This window comes from Nicotiana attenuata, chromosome 4 (genome assembly GCF_001879085.1).
Source record: "Nicotiana attenuata strain UT chromosome 4, NIATTr2, whole genome shotgun sequence".
Lineage (NCBI taxonomy): Eukaryota > Viridiplantae > Streptophyta > Magnoliopsida > Solanales > Solanaceae > Nicotiana > Nicotiana attenuata.
Genome location: NC_031992.1, coordinates 493,134 through 510,832, shown reverse-complemented (window position 1 = coordinate 510,832; position 17,699 = coordinate 493,134). Strand labels below are relative to the sequence as shown.

Sequence of the window (17,699 nt, the reverse complement as noted above, 5' to 3'; positions counted from 1 at the left end):
TCATAACAACAAAGTTCTTTATTTCAACTAACACTTCACATTTTGATTAAATCAAACATACCCAGGTATATCTACTGTAGTCATCCACAATGGTGACAAAATAATACTTTCTATCATATGTAGATACTATATCGGGTCCCCAAACATCTAGATGAACAAGCTGAAAAGAACTAATGGAGCTGGTGTTACTTAAAGGAAACTTTAACCTACACTGTCTAGCTAATGGACAGACATGGCAATTTTCTTGCACCTGTATATCCACCTTATTCTTTAACTCTGAATATGCTGCATTGACTTCAATGATGTATATCCTAACCTCAAGTGCCAAAGTTCACTTTCTGCTCCTTTGTTCATAAAGAAACCTGCTGCAGCTACATTTATATGCTCCTTTAGCAGATACAATCCATTGTTTTATCTACCAATCCCCATCACCTTGCCACAGCAAAGATCCTGAAATATGCAGAAATCATGAAAGAATGTGACTGAGCAACTGAGATCTCTGGTGAGTTTTGATACTGACAACAAATTGAATTTAAAATCTGAATTTTTAACTATCTTATTCCCTGGTATAGATGCTTCTCCTGTGTGTGTTATTTGTGCCTTATTTCCTATAGGTAACTGCACTTCATTTCTTCCTTGGTCATCAGTTCTTCTCACACTGCTCAGAATGTCCTTATAATATATGACATGATGTGTTTTTCATGTGTCTATCATCCAATCACAACCTACATTTGCTAGCAAGGAAATTATACCTATCATGTTTGTGGAATACTTTGATGTTGCTGGTTTTGACAACAGCTTGACTAGTTGCTTGTATTGTTCTTTTGTGAAGAATTGTCCAGTCCCTTGCACTTGCACAACTTTTGCTTTGCCTTCCTCCTTATTTGCATTCACATTGTTGGTATAAACCTTTCCTCCTCCAGTCTAATTTTTTCTTTTACTTTTGAATCAGCTGGATAGCCAATTAAAACAGTTTTCCCTAATATATGACCTTTATATGCATAATGCTCACAAATGATCCTTGGCTTTTTACCTTTAAAATCTTAACCCCTTCCTGCTAGCATGGTAAGTGGTTCCCTACGTGTATCAACCACACCTAAGGACCTTTGACTCTTTTCCTGAGTGACTATTGCATACGCTTCATTAATAGCCACTACAGGTCTATTTGCTAGCACATTACTCCTTATGTTACTATAGCTTTCATTTAATCCCATAAGAAACTGCAGCAAACGGTGTGACCTTAAATGTTCAACTGAGGGTCTAGACTCCTCACAATCACATGAGGACAGGGGTACTAACACATCAAGTTCATCCTATAAATCCTTCATTTTAGAGTAATAAGTAGTTACAGAGTTAGTACCTTGTCTCAATGTTGCTATGGTTGTCCAAAGGTGATACATTCTAGTCAAATCTGATCTATCAAACCTCTCCTGGAAATCGCCCCAGACTTTTCTCGCATTTAAAGCATAGACAATGCTTGGCATCAATTCACTCGATACAGTGCTTCCTATCCACAACAAAATAATTGCACTGCATTTTTCCCACTGTTCTGCAAATTCGTCTTTGTACGTGCTCTTCACGCAAGTTCCATCCACAAACCCTAATTTACTCTTTCCCCGGAGTGCCAATTTCATCGCCCTCCATAACGCGTAACTTTCCGGCCCTGTGAGCTTATACGGTATTAGGAAAAGTTTAGGAGCATCTAAGGGTTGTAAAAATAGCGGATGATTGTAATCTAGTGAGGCGATCTCATTTCATGCCATAGCTGATCAGATTGGAGTTCCGACGAGCTTCGATTCTTCAAATTTCTTTCTAATTTCGATGAATTCACGATCGCCGCTCTGATACCATGATAAATTCGGTTCGATTCATCAGGAATAGTACGCATGCAAGCAAAACAGTATCGAAGGAGAATGAGAGAAGAAGTGGAGAGATGCAGAAATGAGACGAAGAAGATGAGTTGGTTTTCTTTCTTATGTATCTTCATTACACGTGAGTGATCCCGTTTTATAAACACTTAACCGACTCCAACTAACTCCTCATTCCTATTTACACTTTAGTCCCTCAACTATTTACAAGTACATCTCAGTCTAGTATATACAACAATAATATCTAATATTTTTTTTAAACATATTTCTTAAGTTGCATCTTACTAAGAAGATGAAACTCACTACTATGCTAGTAAGATGAATCTCACTCTCTACTACAGTAACAGAACATGAGTATATAACAAACTTCAATTAGAATGGGGGATTTGAGAGCTATACTTTTCCTCTTCCAAGTTTTCTTTTTCCCAAAAAATAAGTCAAATGTTCTAATTAAAGTCCATTTTTTACACTAACGATTAAGTGGACCTTAAAAAATGGTAAATCTCCATATCAAGCATGATAACCTAGAAAATTGAGTGCTTTAAACGTACATATTGGACTAATAGTGAAATATTTTTACACTCAATGCATATGATTCAAATTCATTAAACTAAAGCTCTACTCGTGCATGTTGTAGGAAAAACGGAAAATCAAAATGGATCCCGCAGGGTTCCTGATTCTCACTGCCTGGCCAGTTGTAATGCTGATTTTGTAGTTAATATATACAAATATTGACCTTAATAACGGTAAACTATGGAAAAACTTGTTTGATGAGTATTTCAACCTAATTAGTAATAACCTTTACTCAAAAAAGTGAACTACTATAAATATAATAACCTCTACTCCGAATATTTTTGGATGTTATAGCGAAGTGATGTATAGAGAACATATATTGTAAAATAACATAAAAATTGGTCCTGAAAAAGCTTGGCTTTTATAGTGAAGTGTTGTTTTATAGGGATGTAAAAAGCTTGACTTTTATAGTGAAGTGTTGTTTTATAGGGATGTTGTTATAGAGAGGTCAGACTATATATATATATATATATATATATATATATATATATATATATATATATATATATATAGACACACACACACACACGACGACTTCAACCATATATTTTCTAAATAATGAGTAGAGACGCAATAGTGCGGTATTCTCTGCAAACTTAAAATTCTAAATTTGTATTTGAAACTAGTACATTAAGATTATGAGTGAGAGTAAATCACAATATTCTTTGCCGCAATTATTTAGTATTATTTCGTTTTTCCAACTATTTTTTAATTTTCCAATACAATTTCGTTTTTCCAACTATTTTTTAATTTTCCAATACAATTTGAATTAAAAGGGAAAAAAAGAATATGATAAAATACTTGTTCGCATTTGCTATTTAATTTTCACGAATCCATAATTTTGATTATTCATGGACAAATGATAAACTGATGAGGAAAATATATATAATGATGTAATTGTTACTTTAGTGTTTAATTTTGTAAGAGAACAAAAAGGAGCAAGAGAAAAAGTGATAGAGTTTATGCAAACATCAGTGCATGAATATTGAATGGATGGAGTGGAGCTAGCCCGTAACGAAATAAGCAAACAGTCACACATGCAGCTAAAAGAACGTTCCTTTTTTTCTTCTTCTTCCTTCCTTTTTTCAACATTTCTCTTTCTATCTATATAATCACTCCGTCAAATTCCATTGAAATATAAAAACAGGGGAAATAAATTCATCAAATTATAAATAGAGCTAATTGAGAAAAGAGAAGGTTTGGAATTGTTGTGCTAGCTCTCTCCCTCTCTTTCTTGGTTCTTGTTTTGTTCTTTCACAAATTATGTAAGAGAGGGAGAAACCAAGCCAAGCTTCTTTCATTCTCTTCCTTCTTTATCAATATTCCTCTTTACGTTACATATATGTATATATAACAGGTACATACCCTTTGATCTCTGCTTCCTTTCGCTATTTCAATTCCTGCATATGCGCACACACATGCATGCATTGACGTAGCCAGAAATACATACAAGGGAATTCAAAAAATATATTGGAATTTCAACCCATACTACGTAAACTTGTGGTGGAAAGCAATTTTTGAATTCCCTTTGGCACAGTACACAAGAATTTTCTCGTATGTCAAAGGAATTCACCAGTTTATACGTAATAAAAAAAATAAAAATCGCCCTATTTGCACAATGGAATTTTTAGCTATAAGTGATTCAATTGAACCCTCTTGCCATCACCTAGGCATGCATGTGTGTATGTGTATTATTTTTGGGTCACAACTTTGGATTTTGGATCACACTCGTGACCTAGGTTATATAGAATGTTTACGGGTATGTATTCAAGTGATCATTGTAAGTATTCGGTATATATGAGTAGATTATGTATTTTTACTATTTGTTTGTACAACAACAATAATGCCTATATCTCAAGCTAGTTAATTAGTTAGGGTATACATATTCTTTCAACTCATGTAGCTTCATCTAAAACTGTCTAAATTCAATATTTAAAAATATTCACAAAATATACACATAGTTATCAGAGCCGTTGGATATGAATACATCAAGAAGATATATTTGAATTATTGATGTAACATAACTCCTAAGAGCCAGCCGCTTTGGTACAGCCAGAAAAAGATTGCAGTCAGTTCGGTAATAATTAAGTGATATTGCTTCTTTAGCCCTGAACCGGGAAAATATTCCTCATATATTAAACAATCTTTTTCTATCCTTGATCAAATTTTTGTTTTGAAAATTATGAAACGAATTTTGAAGATGGGGAGGAATAAGGAGCATGAGAAAGGACAATATATAATAGGATGTCATTTCTAGTATGAATGGGTTAGGTATATAGATAGAAGTAAAGGTGGATTTACCTTGCCTCAAGCAGTATCACGGAGTGCTGCTTCGTAATTCTTTTTTATCAAATATGTGGAAATAAATTATAAGCAAAACAAGATATTGGTATAAATATAAAAAATGACACTAGTAACAAAACACTTTGTTGGCTAGCTGGTGAAGCGCTTCATCTCTCTTTGAGAGTTTGAGGGTTTGAACCCCGATCTTTACCAAATAAGGAGCATCAAAACTTGAGGTAGAATATGTTCCTTAGGCAGAAAAAAATAAATTGAAATCAAATGGATATATATATATATATATATATATATATATATATATATATATATATATATTCCATGATAATATTGAGTTCAATTGAAATAATTAACTATAAGCAGCGTCTGCATCTGGGCTCTTTATGCTCCTTAATTACACGTGACAACATTCAAGTTGATTTATACTTAATGCTACTTTGCAGGTCCTGTTGACGTGTGCTCTACAATTTTGGAACTTTTATGTAGATTTAAAAAACTATCCTTTTTTTTTTTCGACGTTAGCTCTTCTGAAACTGGCCTTCTATAGACCAGAGACGGATTCAAGATTTTAGACCAACAAGTTCAGTGTGTCGTTGTATCCACTACTCCTTTCCTTTGTGACAATAGGTATGGAATTTGTATAAATGCGCGTTTTAAAACATTTATAGTTCGAGACGAAGACATTAGGTGTATGGATGGATCCCCTCCTACAATAATCACACAGTTCAATTTACTTGTGCTCAACTACCAGGTATCCTTATTTCTTCTGTTCAACTAGCTGGAATGGGACAGCTACAATTAGCAGAAGCTACATTTGTGAGCTGAGTTAGAAAAATGGGTGCTTGTGTATCAACTCCAGGCCATACAATCAATGTAGAGAAGAGACACCGTCGTCGCCATAGAAAATTCCGTGCAAAGAATTTAATCTCTCTTGCAGAAGGAACCAGGAGAAGAAAGAGTGATGTAGGACCACATATTGCTGTTAGTGAGTTTGTTAGAAGATCTGAGGTCTCCAGTTCCAAATACCATCTTACTCAGACTCAGTTGCAGTGGCATCATACTCAAACTGATGCTAATGGTAAGTTTTTCTTTTGAATCGTGTGGATATAAGACTTTTGAAACTTGTGCTCTAATTGTGTGGCTATTAAAACTTGCAGTTCTTAGCCAAGAAGAAGCATGGTTTGACACATACAGCAATGTCGAGTCTGAGTCAGACGATGATGATGACTTCAGTAGCGTCCACGAAGGTAATGACTTCAGTAGTTTTCCTCTATTTTTTGGACCAACATATTACTTTAGTCTATAAGCAATGTCAATTCTTTCTCTGTGATAAATGATCGAGCATTGTCCATGTCCTTATTCCTCATTTGCTTATTTATACTCTTCACTTTTGTAGATCTTTTCCCTAAACCTGGACAAGTACTTCAATATGAAACATCGTCATGCTTTATGGATAGCAAACTTAAGTACAAGGAGTACCACGAACGATATCTCAAGATCGATGGCAGTAGAACAGACAAGTTTTTGCTCAAAGATGGAGTTAATAGTCCAAAAGGACTTGCACTAATATGTGGTCACGGCTATGAAGTTGCGTCCCTTGGGACGCATGAAGTCCTTGGAGCCCAAAGGAAGCGATTTTTGGACCGCGCTTATGGAAGTTTTAATAGTGTTAAAGAGGATAAATTTGGTATGCAGGAGAAAACTCAAGAGAATGTGCTCAAGACTGTCTTACCAAAGCTGGTTACTTCCTTGAGTTTCAATGAAAAGATTATTAGTTCATCAAATTCAGGTCAAGTTTCTCAAGTAAAGCAATCGACTATTAGGCTTTCTCTAAAGAGAACATCTGTGGATGGAAAAGAAGATACTAAATACTGTAAGTACCTTTCTACTTTCCATTTCAATATATCGAAAAATATGTTATTATGATAAATTTAAACATAGTTGTAATCTTGTAGGTTCATCGAAAAAATATCTTTATCGTCCCAAGGCCGGGCACCAAATTCCTTGTAAAAGTACAGAAGAAAAGCTAACAGCAGGAAGTTGGTCAAAGATTGATCCGTCGAACTTTAAGCTCCGTAGTGATAGTTATTTCAGGTACACATTTAAGTGGATTCTTCTCCTTTTCCAATTAATAAGTTGTAATGGATTAGTCATTATACATATATTTCTTGATTTTTCCCTTGAATTGCAGAGACAAGAAAAAATCACCAGCACCAAATGTGTCTCCTTATACTCCTATTGGTGTTGATTTATTTGTATGTCCTAAAAAGATCAACCACATTGCACAACACCTTGTGCTTCCCTCTGTAAAAGGAGATGGGAAATTTCCTCCATTACTAATTGTTAATATTCAGGTATGAGTGTAGTCTCTGCCCCGGCCGCGCCTTCACGGATGAGTTTACATTGGATTATAACATCCTATTCTAATGAAATATTCTTGATATTTTGTTTCAGTTGCCTACTTATCCTGCTCCAATGTTCGTCGGTGATGCTGATGGTGAAGGCTTAAGCCTTGTATTATATTTCAAAATTTCTGAAACTTTTGACAAAGACATTTCTCCCCAGTTTCAGGACAGCATCAAGGTAATTTCATGTCAACTTCATCAGTTTTCCTTCTGACACGTAGAGGATTTCATCCGGTGGCGGAGTCAGGATCTTCACGAAGGGGTTCAAAATTTTTTTTTTTTTTTTGTAGCTAGTGGGAATTAAACCTATGACCTTATAAAGGTTTTGAACCCCCTTTGACCACTAAATTACACTTTTGGGTTGTGTTAAGGGGGTTCAAACTTAATATATAAAGGTAAAAATCAGATTTTGCCTTATATATACAGTGTAATTTTCGGCGAACGGGGTTCGGGCGAACCCCCTTCCGCCCCCTAAATCCGCCCCTGATTTCATCTATGCTAGTCTTGGAAGTAAAATACACATCGCGTTATGGTTTTTGCTGTCTTACTTGAAGATATGATTGTCAAAAAGGGCAGCCCAGTGCATTAAGCTCCCGCACTGCTTGGGGTCCGAGGAAGGGCCAGACCATAAGGGTCTATTGTACGCTATATTATCCTTCATTTCTGCAAGAGACTATTTCTACGGTTCGAACCCGTGACCTCTTGGTCACATGGCAGCAACTTTACCAGTTACGCCAAGGCTCCCCTTCCAAACATATATTTGTGAGAATATGCCAAATTTAGAAAATAGACTGAGCTCTTCTGTCAGAACGATTTTGTGATTCATGAACACAATGTCTCCATTTTCTCTTCCATACAACAACTACTACGCCTCAGTCTTTTTCCATATTTAATTTTAATTTATATGTGCTGTTGATTGGTATGACAGAGATTAGTTGAGGATGATATGGAAAAGGTAAAAGGATTTGCAAGAGAATCATCTGTTCCTTTTAGAGAGAGGTTGAAGATTATGGTCGGGGTGGTTAATCCAGATGAGCTTGTTTCAAATGCTACTGAAAGCAAGCTTTTAAATGCTTACAACGAGAAGCCTGTGCTTTCGCGCCCTCAACACAGCTTTTATCAGGTGGATCCTCTATCCTTTGGATTTAGAGTTTATGCTTTATGCACTGACGTCATAAAAACTTTGCTGTAATTGGACAGGGGCCAAATTACTTGGAAATTGATCTTGACATTCATCGCTTCAGCTACATTGCAAGAAAAGGACTCGACTCTTTTAGGGATCGTTTAGGATTTGGAATACTGGATCTTGGTCTAACAATTCAGGTTTCTCATCATTTTTTACTTACTATATTACAGAAAGAATTGAATTTTGCAGAAATGAGAATGTTGGCTTAGCTTTTGGCTTGACAAATTCTTTACACTAGCTGTGTACATTACTTACTAATTTTTCAGCGTACCATCTATAATTATCTTTTGAGTGATTTGATTGTGTAAATATTTTTTATACCGTCAATGAATGGAACTTTAACTTTTTCCTGAATTGTGCAGGCACAGAAGCCAGAAGAGCTACCAGAGAAAGTGCTTGGTTGTTTGAGATTGAACAAGATTGACTTTGTTGATAATGGCCAAATACCAACACTTATGTGTGTTGATGATTCATGTTCAGATTGATATTACTACTAGCACCTGCATCTGGTATGGAGGAGTCTTCAGATAGTCCCCTTGTAATTAAGCAATTCCAGCTTTTCTATAAATGACATAAAACAATTTCATAAGAGGCGAAAAATATTTTATGTAATATGCGAAATACTAGTATATCATGTTTACAACAATTTGGTAACACCCAAAAAAGTTTTGCTGATGAAATGTGAAAAGGTCTTATATAGTTTCTCCTCACTTGTCATGCATTCTGTCTTCCATATACTTTAGTGCTAGTTTGCTCCTATGAGATCCTTCATTTGTCTTGATATATCATGTCGTTTGGTTGTGGTGTTGGAGTATTAATCCCAGCATAAAATCTCTCATAAAATAAGTATAGTGTTTGGTGGGTCTCATAAGAAAAAAATATTCGCCTCAATACTAGCATTGTTTGGTTGATGATGTTAAATAATATTCATATTTTAAGTTATAAGAAAATCTATGTATTATTTTATGCAGAATAGAATATAAAATAATAATACATGCATTAGCAATATGAGATTAAATTATTTATACAAAAATACTCTTTTAAAGTAAGTAATTCATATGTAACAATTCTTTCGTTATTAATCACGTTATAACAATCCCTTCATTATTAATTATATAATAATCCCAACATAACTAGTGTACTGGTGGAAAAAAAAAAGCATGACACATGGACCAACAACGGGGTGACAAGTGGAACTTATAATTGGGTCAATAAAGAAAAACAGAAAGGACGGATAAAACACCCACAATGTTTTATTAGAGGAGGTACCAGATCTAACAGTTGAAAAAGAAGAAATAGGCACGAGATGAATGAAGACTGTAAAAGGGGAAGATTCACGAATCTGTTATAAAAATGGAACGGGAATCATTAATAGCTTTGATTACGGGTGATCCTCTATTATTACCGTAACCGTTATAATTAAATTTTGTAACGGGCAATCAAGGCAATTAATGCCGTAAACGAGTCAAAATTAAGTAGGAAAACCGTTACAATTGTGTATCCTTATACAAGGACTCATACCTCATTTTCTACAATCATCAGAATATCTCTAAATATGCAATCAGTTTTTTATTTTATTTGGTTCAAGATTCTAATCTGCATTTCTGGAAAAAATTAGCAATCAACAATAATCTTTCTTTCCTTACTTATTATTTCAATTATTTGCTTTATTTCTGCATTACCAAGAAAGTGAAATAATTTTGGTTATCAGTAACCCAGTTTTTCTTAATATTAACTTTGACCATAAAAATTATTTTTGGGTTAGACAAATTGGTTTCGTAATCGGGAATCTGATAACCTGTTCACTTTCAAAATTTTATTTTTTAACAACAAAACATCTCTACTGCTAACGAAATTGATCATGTGAATCAACAAGGTAGAACTCCATCACATCACACATCCACAGCTACTCCACAACATTCACTAGAAAGTTCACCTGAAAGGTCTTCTACTCGCACTGATGGGCAACAAGCAGGGGGGGGGGGGGGGACAAACGAACCAACAAGATACTTGGAGTAGTTAATTGCACAACACGTAAATGAAGCATGATGGTAGGCTAGGAACACGTATTTTAGCCGCATTCTGCACTTTAATTACTTCACTTTGAGCGTGTTTGAGCTTAAATGATAGTCATTTGACTTATTACGTATTTTATACTTTGTAGAAGATGATTCCGAGTTAAGAAGATATTCTGGAGCTAAATCGACAAATTGGAGCTTTGAAGTTTGAGTAAAAGCCAATGAATCAAACCGAGATCGCGTCCGGGACTCGTGGACTGGCGTTGCATATGAAAGTTGGAAGAAAGCGCAAGGGTTATGATAGTTGTAACAATTTTCCCTTGATTTTTCTTTGTGTCGTGGTTCTTTTCCAAGGGTTTTGTTTGAACCAGGTGTAATTAATTTTCATTTTTAGGAATAGTGAAGTCTTGTGCTATGTATTAGATGGATATGACTTTTCTTGACGTGGTTTGCCTTGAGAGTAGTGAGTGCCTTAATTGTGACTCCTAGGTTCAGTTTTTGACTCATAGATAAGTGCCTTAATTTGGTTGATTGCGACTTTGCTTAATTGCTTTTACTAGAGAGTCGGGATAGATCCAATCCTGTCTGAGTTATGTGCCATATGTGTGCGAGGTTGCTGGTGATATGCATGTCCGTTGACGTCTAAAACTTACTCCATGTGTTTGCAAAGAGTAATAGTAGTCTCGTTCAGTCTAGGAAGTGATATAGGCATTTCTTTGTTGAGCCAATTATATGCTTTTACCTACCTAATTAATGTATATCTTAGTTAGCCCCGTTGAGCCTGTATTCATAATTCTTTGGCAACCACACTACAAGCTTGACCCCTTTGTTTGAATTGTCTATATGTTTGAACCTTTTACCTCTTGTGAGTACTTTAGTTTGTATGAGCTTGTAAAATCTAAGTGGAGGTATGGTCAGGTTTTTGAGTTGAACGTAAAAAAGGAGAAAGGTGCATTATTTGAAAAATTATGAGGGCCACATGTAAGGAATTGGAAAAAAAAAAGAGAAAGAAAAATTAATCAAAACTCTGAAAATAAGAAAATAAGAGTGTGTTAGAAAAGAGAAAAAGTGATCCCTTGCTAGTAGTAGTTCTCGTCTTGTTTGTGGTTAAAGATATGGGGAGCTTAATGTTGTGAAGGTTGGGGTTCGGTCCAAAATAAGTGTGGGGTTTAAATTATGAAATTGTATGTATTAAAGTGCTCAGGGAGGTGTAGTCACTATATTCATATGTATCCTACCCATCCGCAACCTACATTACAACCAAAATTAAGTCCTATTTGATCTTTGATTGAATAAGCTCAATTAGTAGAGTATTACACTATGGGCAAGCTTATAGTACATTTTATGTGGTGCATGAATTTGATTTCTGAGAGTGAGCTAATTCTTTCTTCTTGAGTTCATATTTGTTGTTGAATTTTATTGTGTGTGGAATTACTCTCTATTGTTTGTGTGAGGGCACATAATTTGCGAAGGTAAGGTAAAGTCTTTGACCTCTGTGTTAGAGTAAGTGAACAGGTTATGATGTTATGATATGATGTTTAGTGTATTTTAAATATTCTTGGCATGATGCGTTAGGGAAGTTGTATGATGAGAAGGTCGTTTCTATGTGAAGTGTAGTTTGATTGCTTGAGGACGAGCAATGATTTAAGTGTGGGGTGTTGATGGTAGGCTAGGAGCACGTGTTTTAGCCGTATTCTGCACTCTAATTACTGCACTTTGAGCGTGTTTGAGCTTAAATAATAGTGATTTGCACTTATTACATATTTTATGCTTTATAGGAGATGATTCCGAGTTAAGAAGATATTCTGGAGCTAAATCAACTAATAGGAGCTTTGAAGTCAGAGTAAAAGCCAATGAATCAAACCAGGATCGTGTCCGGGACTCGTGGACCGGCGTAGCATACGAAAGTTGGAAGAAAGCGCAAGGGTTATGATATTTGTACTAATGCTTCGCATGTACACTAATTCTAGGCATAGTGTGTGGCATAGTGCGTGACATCAGTACAAAATTTTGTCAGATAAGCCAAATTTAGAGAGTTTACAACCGAGAAAAATGCAGTAATGCGACACACACTGCGTAGCACCGTGCGACGCATAAAGTGTAAAAAGTTTGTAGGTTTTCCTATTTCGGCTCAAAGAGGGTAGTTTCATCTGGGTTCGTTTCTACTTGGTATAAATATACTGGAAACACGTTTTTGAAGGGGATTTTGACCTTAGAAGCTTTGGGAGAGGATTGGAGGCTACAAGATATGGGATTTCATCATCTCTCCATCAATTCAATACGGGAGTTTGGATTGTAAAGTTAGATTTATGCTCTCTTATTCTTTAACTCTTTTTGTGATGACTTCCTCCATAATTATGGAGTAGTTTACCTTAGGGTTTGACGTAATTTGGTGACTTGATTATTGTTTATGGATTTGATTACTGCTTAATTGCTTGAATTTATTGGAAGAGTTTTAACTCTACTTGTGACTTTATTCATTATCTTGTTTAATAGGAGAGGAGCATAATATTGAACATTGTTGCAACGCATGTCTTAATTTATTTTTGTACTTCTTTAAAGTAATCGAAGGAGCTTTGTGATCTACCTCTTAAATTAAGATTGAGAAATATTCGAGAGAAGTTTCTCTTAGACCATTCTAACCAATATATTCTTGCAAGTTTCACCTCACTTCACATTAGTTTATTTGAAAGATTTAGATTTAATCGAGATATGAGTCTGATCGGAAGCATAAGCTAATCACCTATTGTAAATGTTTCAGAACTTGGGTTGACACATGGATTTTAGACTCTGGGGCATCCCATCATATGACTTTCAATAGATCTTCTTTGCTAGATATTAGAATACTACCCTATCCCTTGTTGGATACTCTCCCAAATGGTTACAGAGTTAGGATGACAGAAATTGGTAGTGTGTCACTTGCTCCTCAAATCACCTTGCATAGAGTCATGTTTGTCCCATCATTCAAATTTAATCTCATATCTATCTCTTCTTTAACTGCCCAACTCAAGTCTTTAATAGCTTTCACTGATACTTGTTGTCTTCTGCATGCCCCTTTAATGAAGAGGCCTCTGGAGATTGGTAAGATCAGAGATGGGTTGTACCTTCTTTGTTCTCTCTGCTTGAAGAATGCTAGTAATGTTTCAGCATCTACTCTTTCTGTTTCTTGTATTCCATCCCACACCCGTGATGTAAATAGATCCATCTGCAATAAGCCATCTACTACCTGTGATAAGGACTCTTCACAATATGGTTATCTCTCAAATGTACATAAATCCATTCATAATAAAACTCCTGTTTGTGTTCCTTTTTCTTGTTTGTCTCATGGCAATGATGTCAATGTATTGTGGTATAACAGATTGGGATATGTTCCTTTTGTTAAAATGAAGAGCATTACCACCATTCCTGTTACCTTCTCTAACAAACAACCCTTCATGTGCTCCATTTGTCCAATGGCCAGACATACCAGATTGCTATTTCCCCAAAGGACCAGCAACACCAACCAGATATTTGACTTGTTACATATTGATTTGTGGGGACCCTATCATATACCTACATATAACAATTATAAATACTTTCTTACCATGGTAGATGACCACAGCAAATCCACCTGGACTCACCTCCTATCCAGCAAGAGTAATGCCCTGCAAGTTCTCAAAGCTTTTGTTTCTCTTGTTAAAAACCAATTTCACACAACCATAAAGTCAGTCAGATCAGACAATGGTTTAGAATTGAATAGTGCAGAAGCAATCTCTTTCTTCCTAGATCAAGGCATTGTACACCAAAGAACTTGTCCATACACACCACAACGGAATGGTGTAGTTGAAAGGAAGCATAGGTATCTTTTAGAGACATCCGGGGCACTCTTATTTCAGTCAAAGTTGCCTGTGAGGTATTGGGGAGAGTGCATTCTAGCAGCTACATACCTAATAAACAGACTTCCTACTTTCTATCTCAAGAACAAATATTCTTTTGAACTTCTGTACAAGAAAAAGCCAAACTACTCTCACCTTAGGAGCTTTGGCTGCCTGTGTTTTCCTACTATACCAAAAACACATAATGAAAAGTTTGAGCCCAGAACGGTGCCACATGTTTTTGTTGGATACCCTTTTGACACAAAAGGCTATAAAGTGCTAAATCTGGAATCTAAAAGAATCCACATATCTAGAGATGTAGTCTTTCATGAAGACATTTTCCCTTTTGCTATTTCTCCTACTACTGGTTCCTTCCCTTCAACCATCCATTCAATTCCCTTCATCACTGACCTACATACTGATGCTCTTTAATCCACAACAGACACTCCACTCAGTTCAAACAATGTTGATGTTGCATCTGATGAGTCTACCCTCGATCACTCTGCAGGTTCTCTTTCTGAGTCACAGCCTTCTGGCTCTCCTATTGTCACCTCACAAGACTTACCTGACATCACCTTACAAGATCTTTCACCAATTCTAAAGCCTAGGAGATCTGGGAGACAACGCAAGCTTCCCACTCACTTGCAAGATTATATTACACTTGATATATTTTAAGGGTCCACCAAACTCTATAGAGAACCAGGTTCTCTATCAGGTTCAACAGAATACACGCACACTGCAGTAAGTAAATGACAAGAGGAATTTTACGTGGAAAATTCCCAGCTCAACGGGATTAAAAATCACGACCAACCCTCGTAGGATTTCAACTTCACTACTGAGAAACTTTTAGATTACAATTCCACTTTGTAATAACTCTATTACAAAGACTTTACAACTCGACTAACTCTATCCAAGACTCAAACACAAGGGTTTAAGATTTACAAAGGGTTTCCTACATAATACTTCTAAACAAGCTAAGTAGGAATTACACTTGAAGAACTATTACAAAGTTACAACTCAACTAAGGACATATAATAACCTTATATGGGAACTGGTCCGTAGTCGTGTTGTTCTTTGTTCTTGATGTACTTGAGAATTGCTTGCTGGATGATCAATCACGTGAGAGTGCTTTTTTTGTGTATTATGTAAGTGTTGAAATCTTTGTTTTACCTTCCTTGATGTTAACAATACATTTGTGGTATCACTTGGGATGATGTAAGCAAGGTAGGTAAAAGACCCTCCCCATAAAGTTGACTGCTGCACTGTTTCTGCACTGTAGCGTGTGCAGACAACAACTTTACAGCTGGGGCAGTTGACTTATGCAGTTTCCTCGGGAAACGATGGCTATCTGTTCCCTTTGTTGTTCCTCTGACTCCGAAGAGTTGAAGCATATCCCTAGCTGGACCTTTCGATCTTAAGGTCTTGAGGATACGTAACTGGTTCCTTACCTGGTTCTTGACAGTAAGTTTATTAGATCATCAAAACATAAAACAAGGTACTTGTAACCTATCAATTTCCCCCTTTTTGATGATGACAAACTTATAATTGAAAATCCCAGAAAAAGCCGCACATAACCAGACAGTGAACCAGAAAAACCTTCAGTTTCCCCCTAAATCTGTATTCCCCCTTAATCAGTGCATTCAATTATGCACATTATTCTTCCCCCTTTTGGCATCATAAAAAGAATAGCAACAAGCTTATAGCAAAAAGAAGTCTTGCGTGAGTTAACTCATGCCACTTGTGTGCACACAACATGACTAAAAACATAGCATAAAGACAAGGCATAGATAGCAAAAAGGGAAAAACTTGCATTAACATAATTTGGATTTTTCAACAGGAGCAGAGTCAATGTTACTACCACCATCCACAATTTAGAACAATTAAAAAAATTCCATAAACATTACCATAAAAACTGACATTGAGGGAATACACTAATCACTAAAGACTGGACACTGGGGGGATGTTGTTTAGGGAGCACTGGAAGGAGAGGGCTTAGATGCAGATGCAAGGGTTTGGAGGACTAAATCCATTCGAGCATTTGCTGACATTTGCTCGTTGAGCAGTCTCTCTTTCAGGTCCTCCACTTGTTTCCTAAGCTCAGCATTCACTACTGAAAAATTGGTCTTTGGTAACGCATGGAAAATCATTCCAGTAGGTAGATAAACCGTTGCCGTAGCAATATTGAAACGGTTTAAAGACCGTCGCATCCGCTCGCGTGCCAATAGAGCTATAGGAACGGTTCTTGGAACGGTTTTCATATTCGTTGCTATAGAGACGTCTATCGCAACGGTTTTCCTTTTCTCTATTGGAACGATTATTCCTTCCAATTGGGACGGTTTAAAACCGTTACTATAATGTGTATGCAACGGCTCATAACCGTTACCATATTATCTAATGCAACACTTTCGTAAGCTATTATTATGGTTATTTATGGATATAACAACGGTCTCTTTAAGCTATTGTAACGGTTGTTTTTGTATCGCTACGGTTTTAAATACCTATTGGAACGGTTTAGAGGGCATTTTGGAACGGTTTACTGGATCTATTGGAACGGTTTACATTCTAATGGAACGCCATTTGTGTCCTATTGCAACAGTTATGATAGGCTATTGTAACAGTTCATATAAAACAGAAATATAGCTCCTATTGTAATAATATATATATATATATATATATATATATATATATATATATATATATAAAACTAAAATTTAAATAAATCAACTAATGAAATTATTAATAATATAACTCGTCCAACAGGCTAATAATATCCATAAAAGTAAATGTTCTACCCCAAGTGCATAAGTTTAATACATTTCAAGATAGTAAGTTTCAAAATGTTGACAACAAAAGATTCCTAGAACATTCATCTATAGCAATTCAAAATTCATCTTAAGTAAGGTCTAGATCTTCATTGCCTTCATCTTCTATTTCTTGATCTACTCCACCTACAAAAGAGGATAAATAAAGTCATTACCTTTCATCTGGAATGCCTAGACTAAATAAATTGATCAAAAAAGAAAAAAATAATAATGGACATACAAGAGCCACAACTCCAGCGTCCGGCAAGGTAACATCACAAATCTTGAGAAGTTGCAAGGTGATGCTAGGGACTACTTGAATGCCAAAAGAATGAATCAAAGATCTATGGAAATAGCAGGTGATAAGCTGGTTGATGAAGCAGCAAAAAAGAAAATTTTGGTCGAGCAGCAAGTTTTGCAACAGCAGGTTTTAAATGTTCAAGGTGAAATTGAGGCAGAAACAACAGATGGATCAAAAGCAATGTTAACTGATGCTAATTTTAATGCTGGTGCTCAGATTTTCAATAACTCTGTTATATCTAAAAATGTTGCTATTGTTCCTATGGATCGTGCCTTAGCTAGGATGTCTCAAGCTATGGCTATAGAAGCAGGAAATAGAGTGTTGAATGAACGAGGTAATGGCAGTGATATAGTGACAGTAACAGGAGGGAATCGAACTGGTATTGCTACAAATAA

General features: G+C 35.8%; 1 protein-coding gene across 3 annotated transcripts; it reads left to right on the top strand.

Moving 5' to 3' along the window:
• LOC109224772 lies at positions 3,576–10,791 on the top strand. 3 transcript variants are annotated; one of them, XM_019389291.1, is made up of 12 exons: positions 3,576–3,798; positions 5,183–5,366; positions 5,491–5,817; positions 5,897–5,986; positions 6,136–6,612; positions 6,695–6,833; positions 6,931–7,093; positions 7,194–7,322; positions 8,073–8,267; positions 8,345–8,467; positions 8,693–8,839; positions 10,498–10,791. In XM_019389291.1, the coding sequence occupies exons 3-11, from the start codon at positions 5,574–5,576 to the stop codon at positions 8,813–8,815; spliced, it is 1,683 nt and encodes a 560-aa protein (XP_019244836.1). In that variant the 5' UTR covers positions 3,576–3,798; positions 5,183–5,366; positions 5,491–5,573; the 3' UTR covers positions 8,816–8,839; positions 10,498–10,791. The 3 variants fall into 3 exon arrangements, with proteins under 3 accessions (XP_019244836.1, XP_019244835.1, XP_019244834.1); XM_019389290.1 differs by having other exon boundaries at positions 10,495–10,791; XM_019389289.1 differs by lacking the exon at positions 10,498–10,791 and having other exon boundaries at positions 3,577–3,798; positions 8,693–9,051.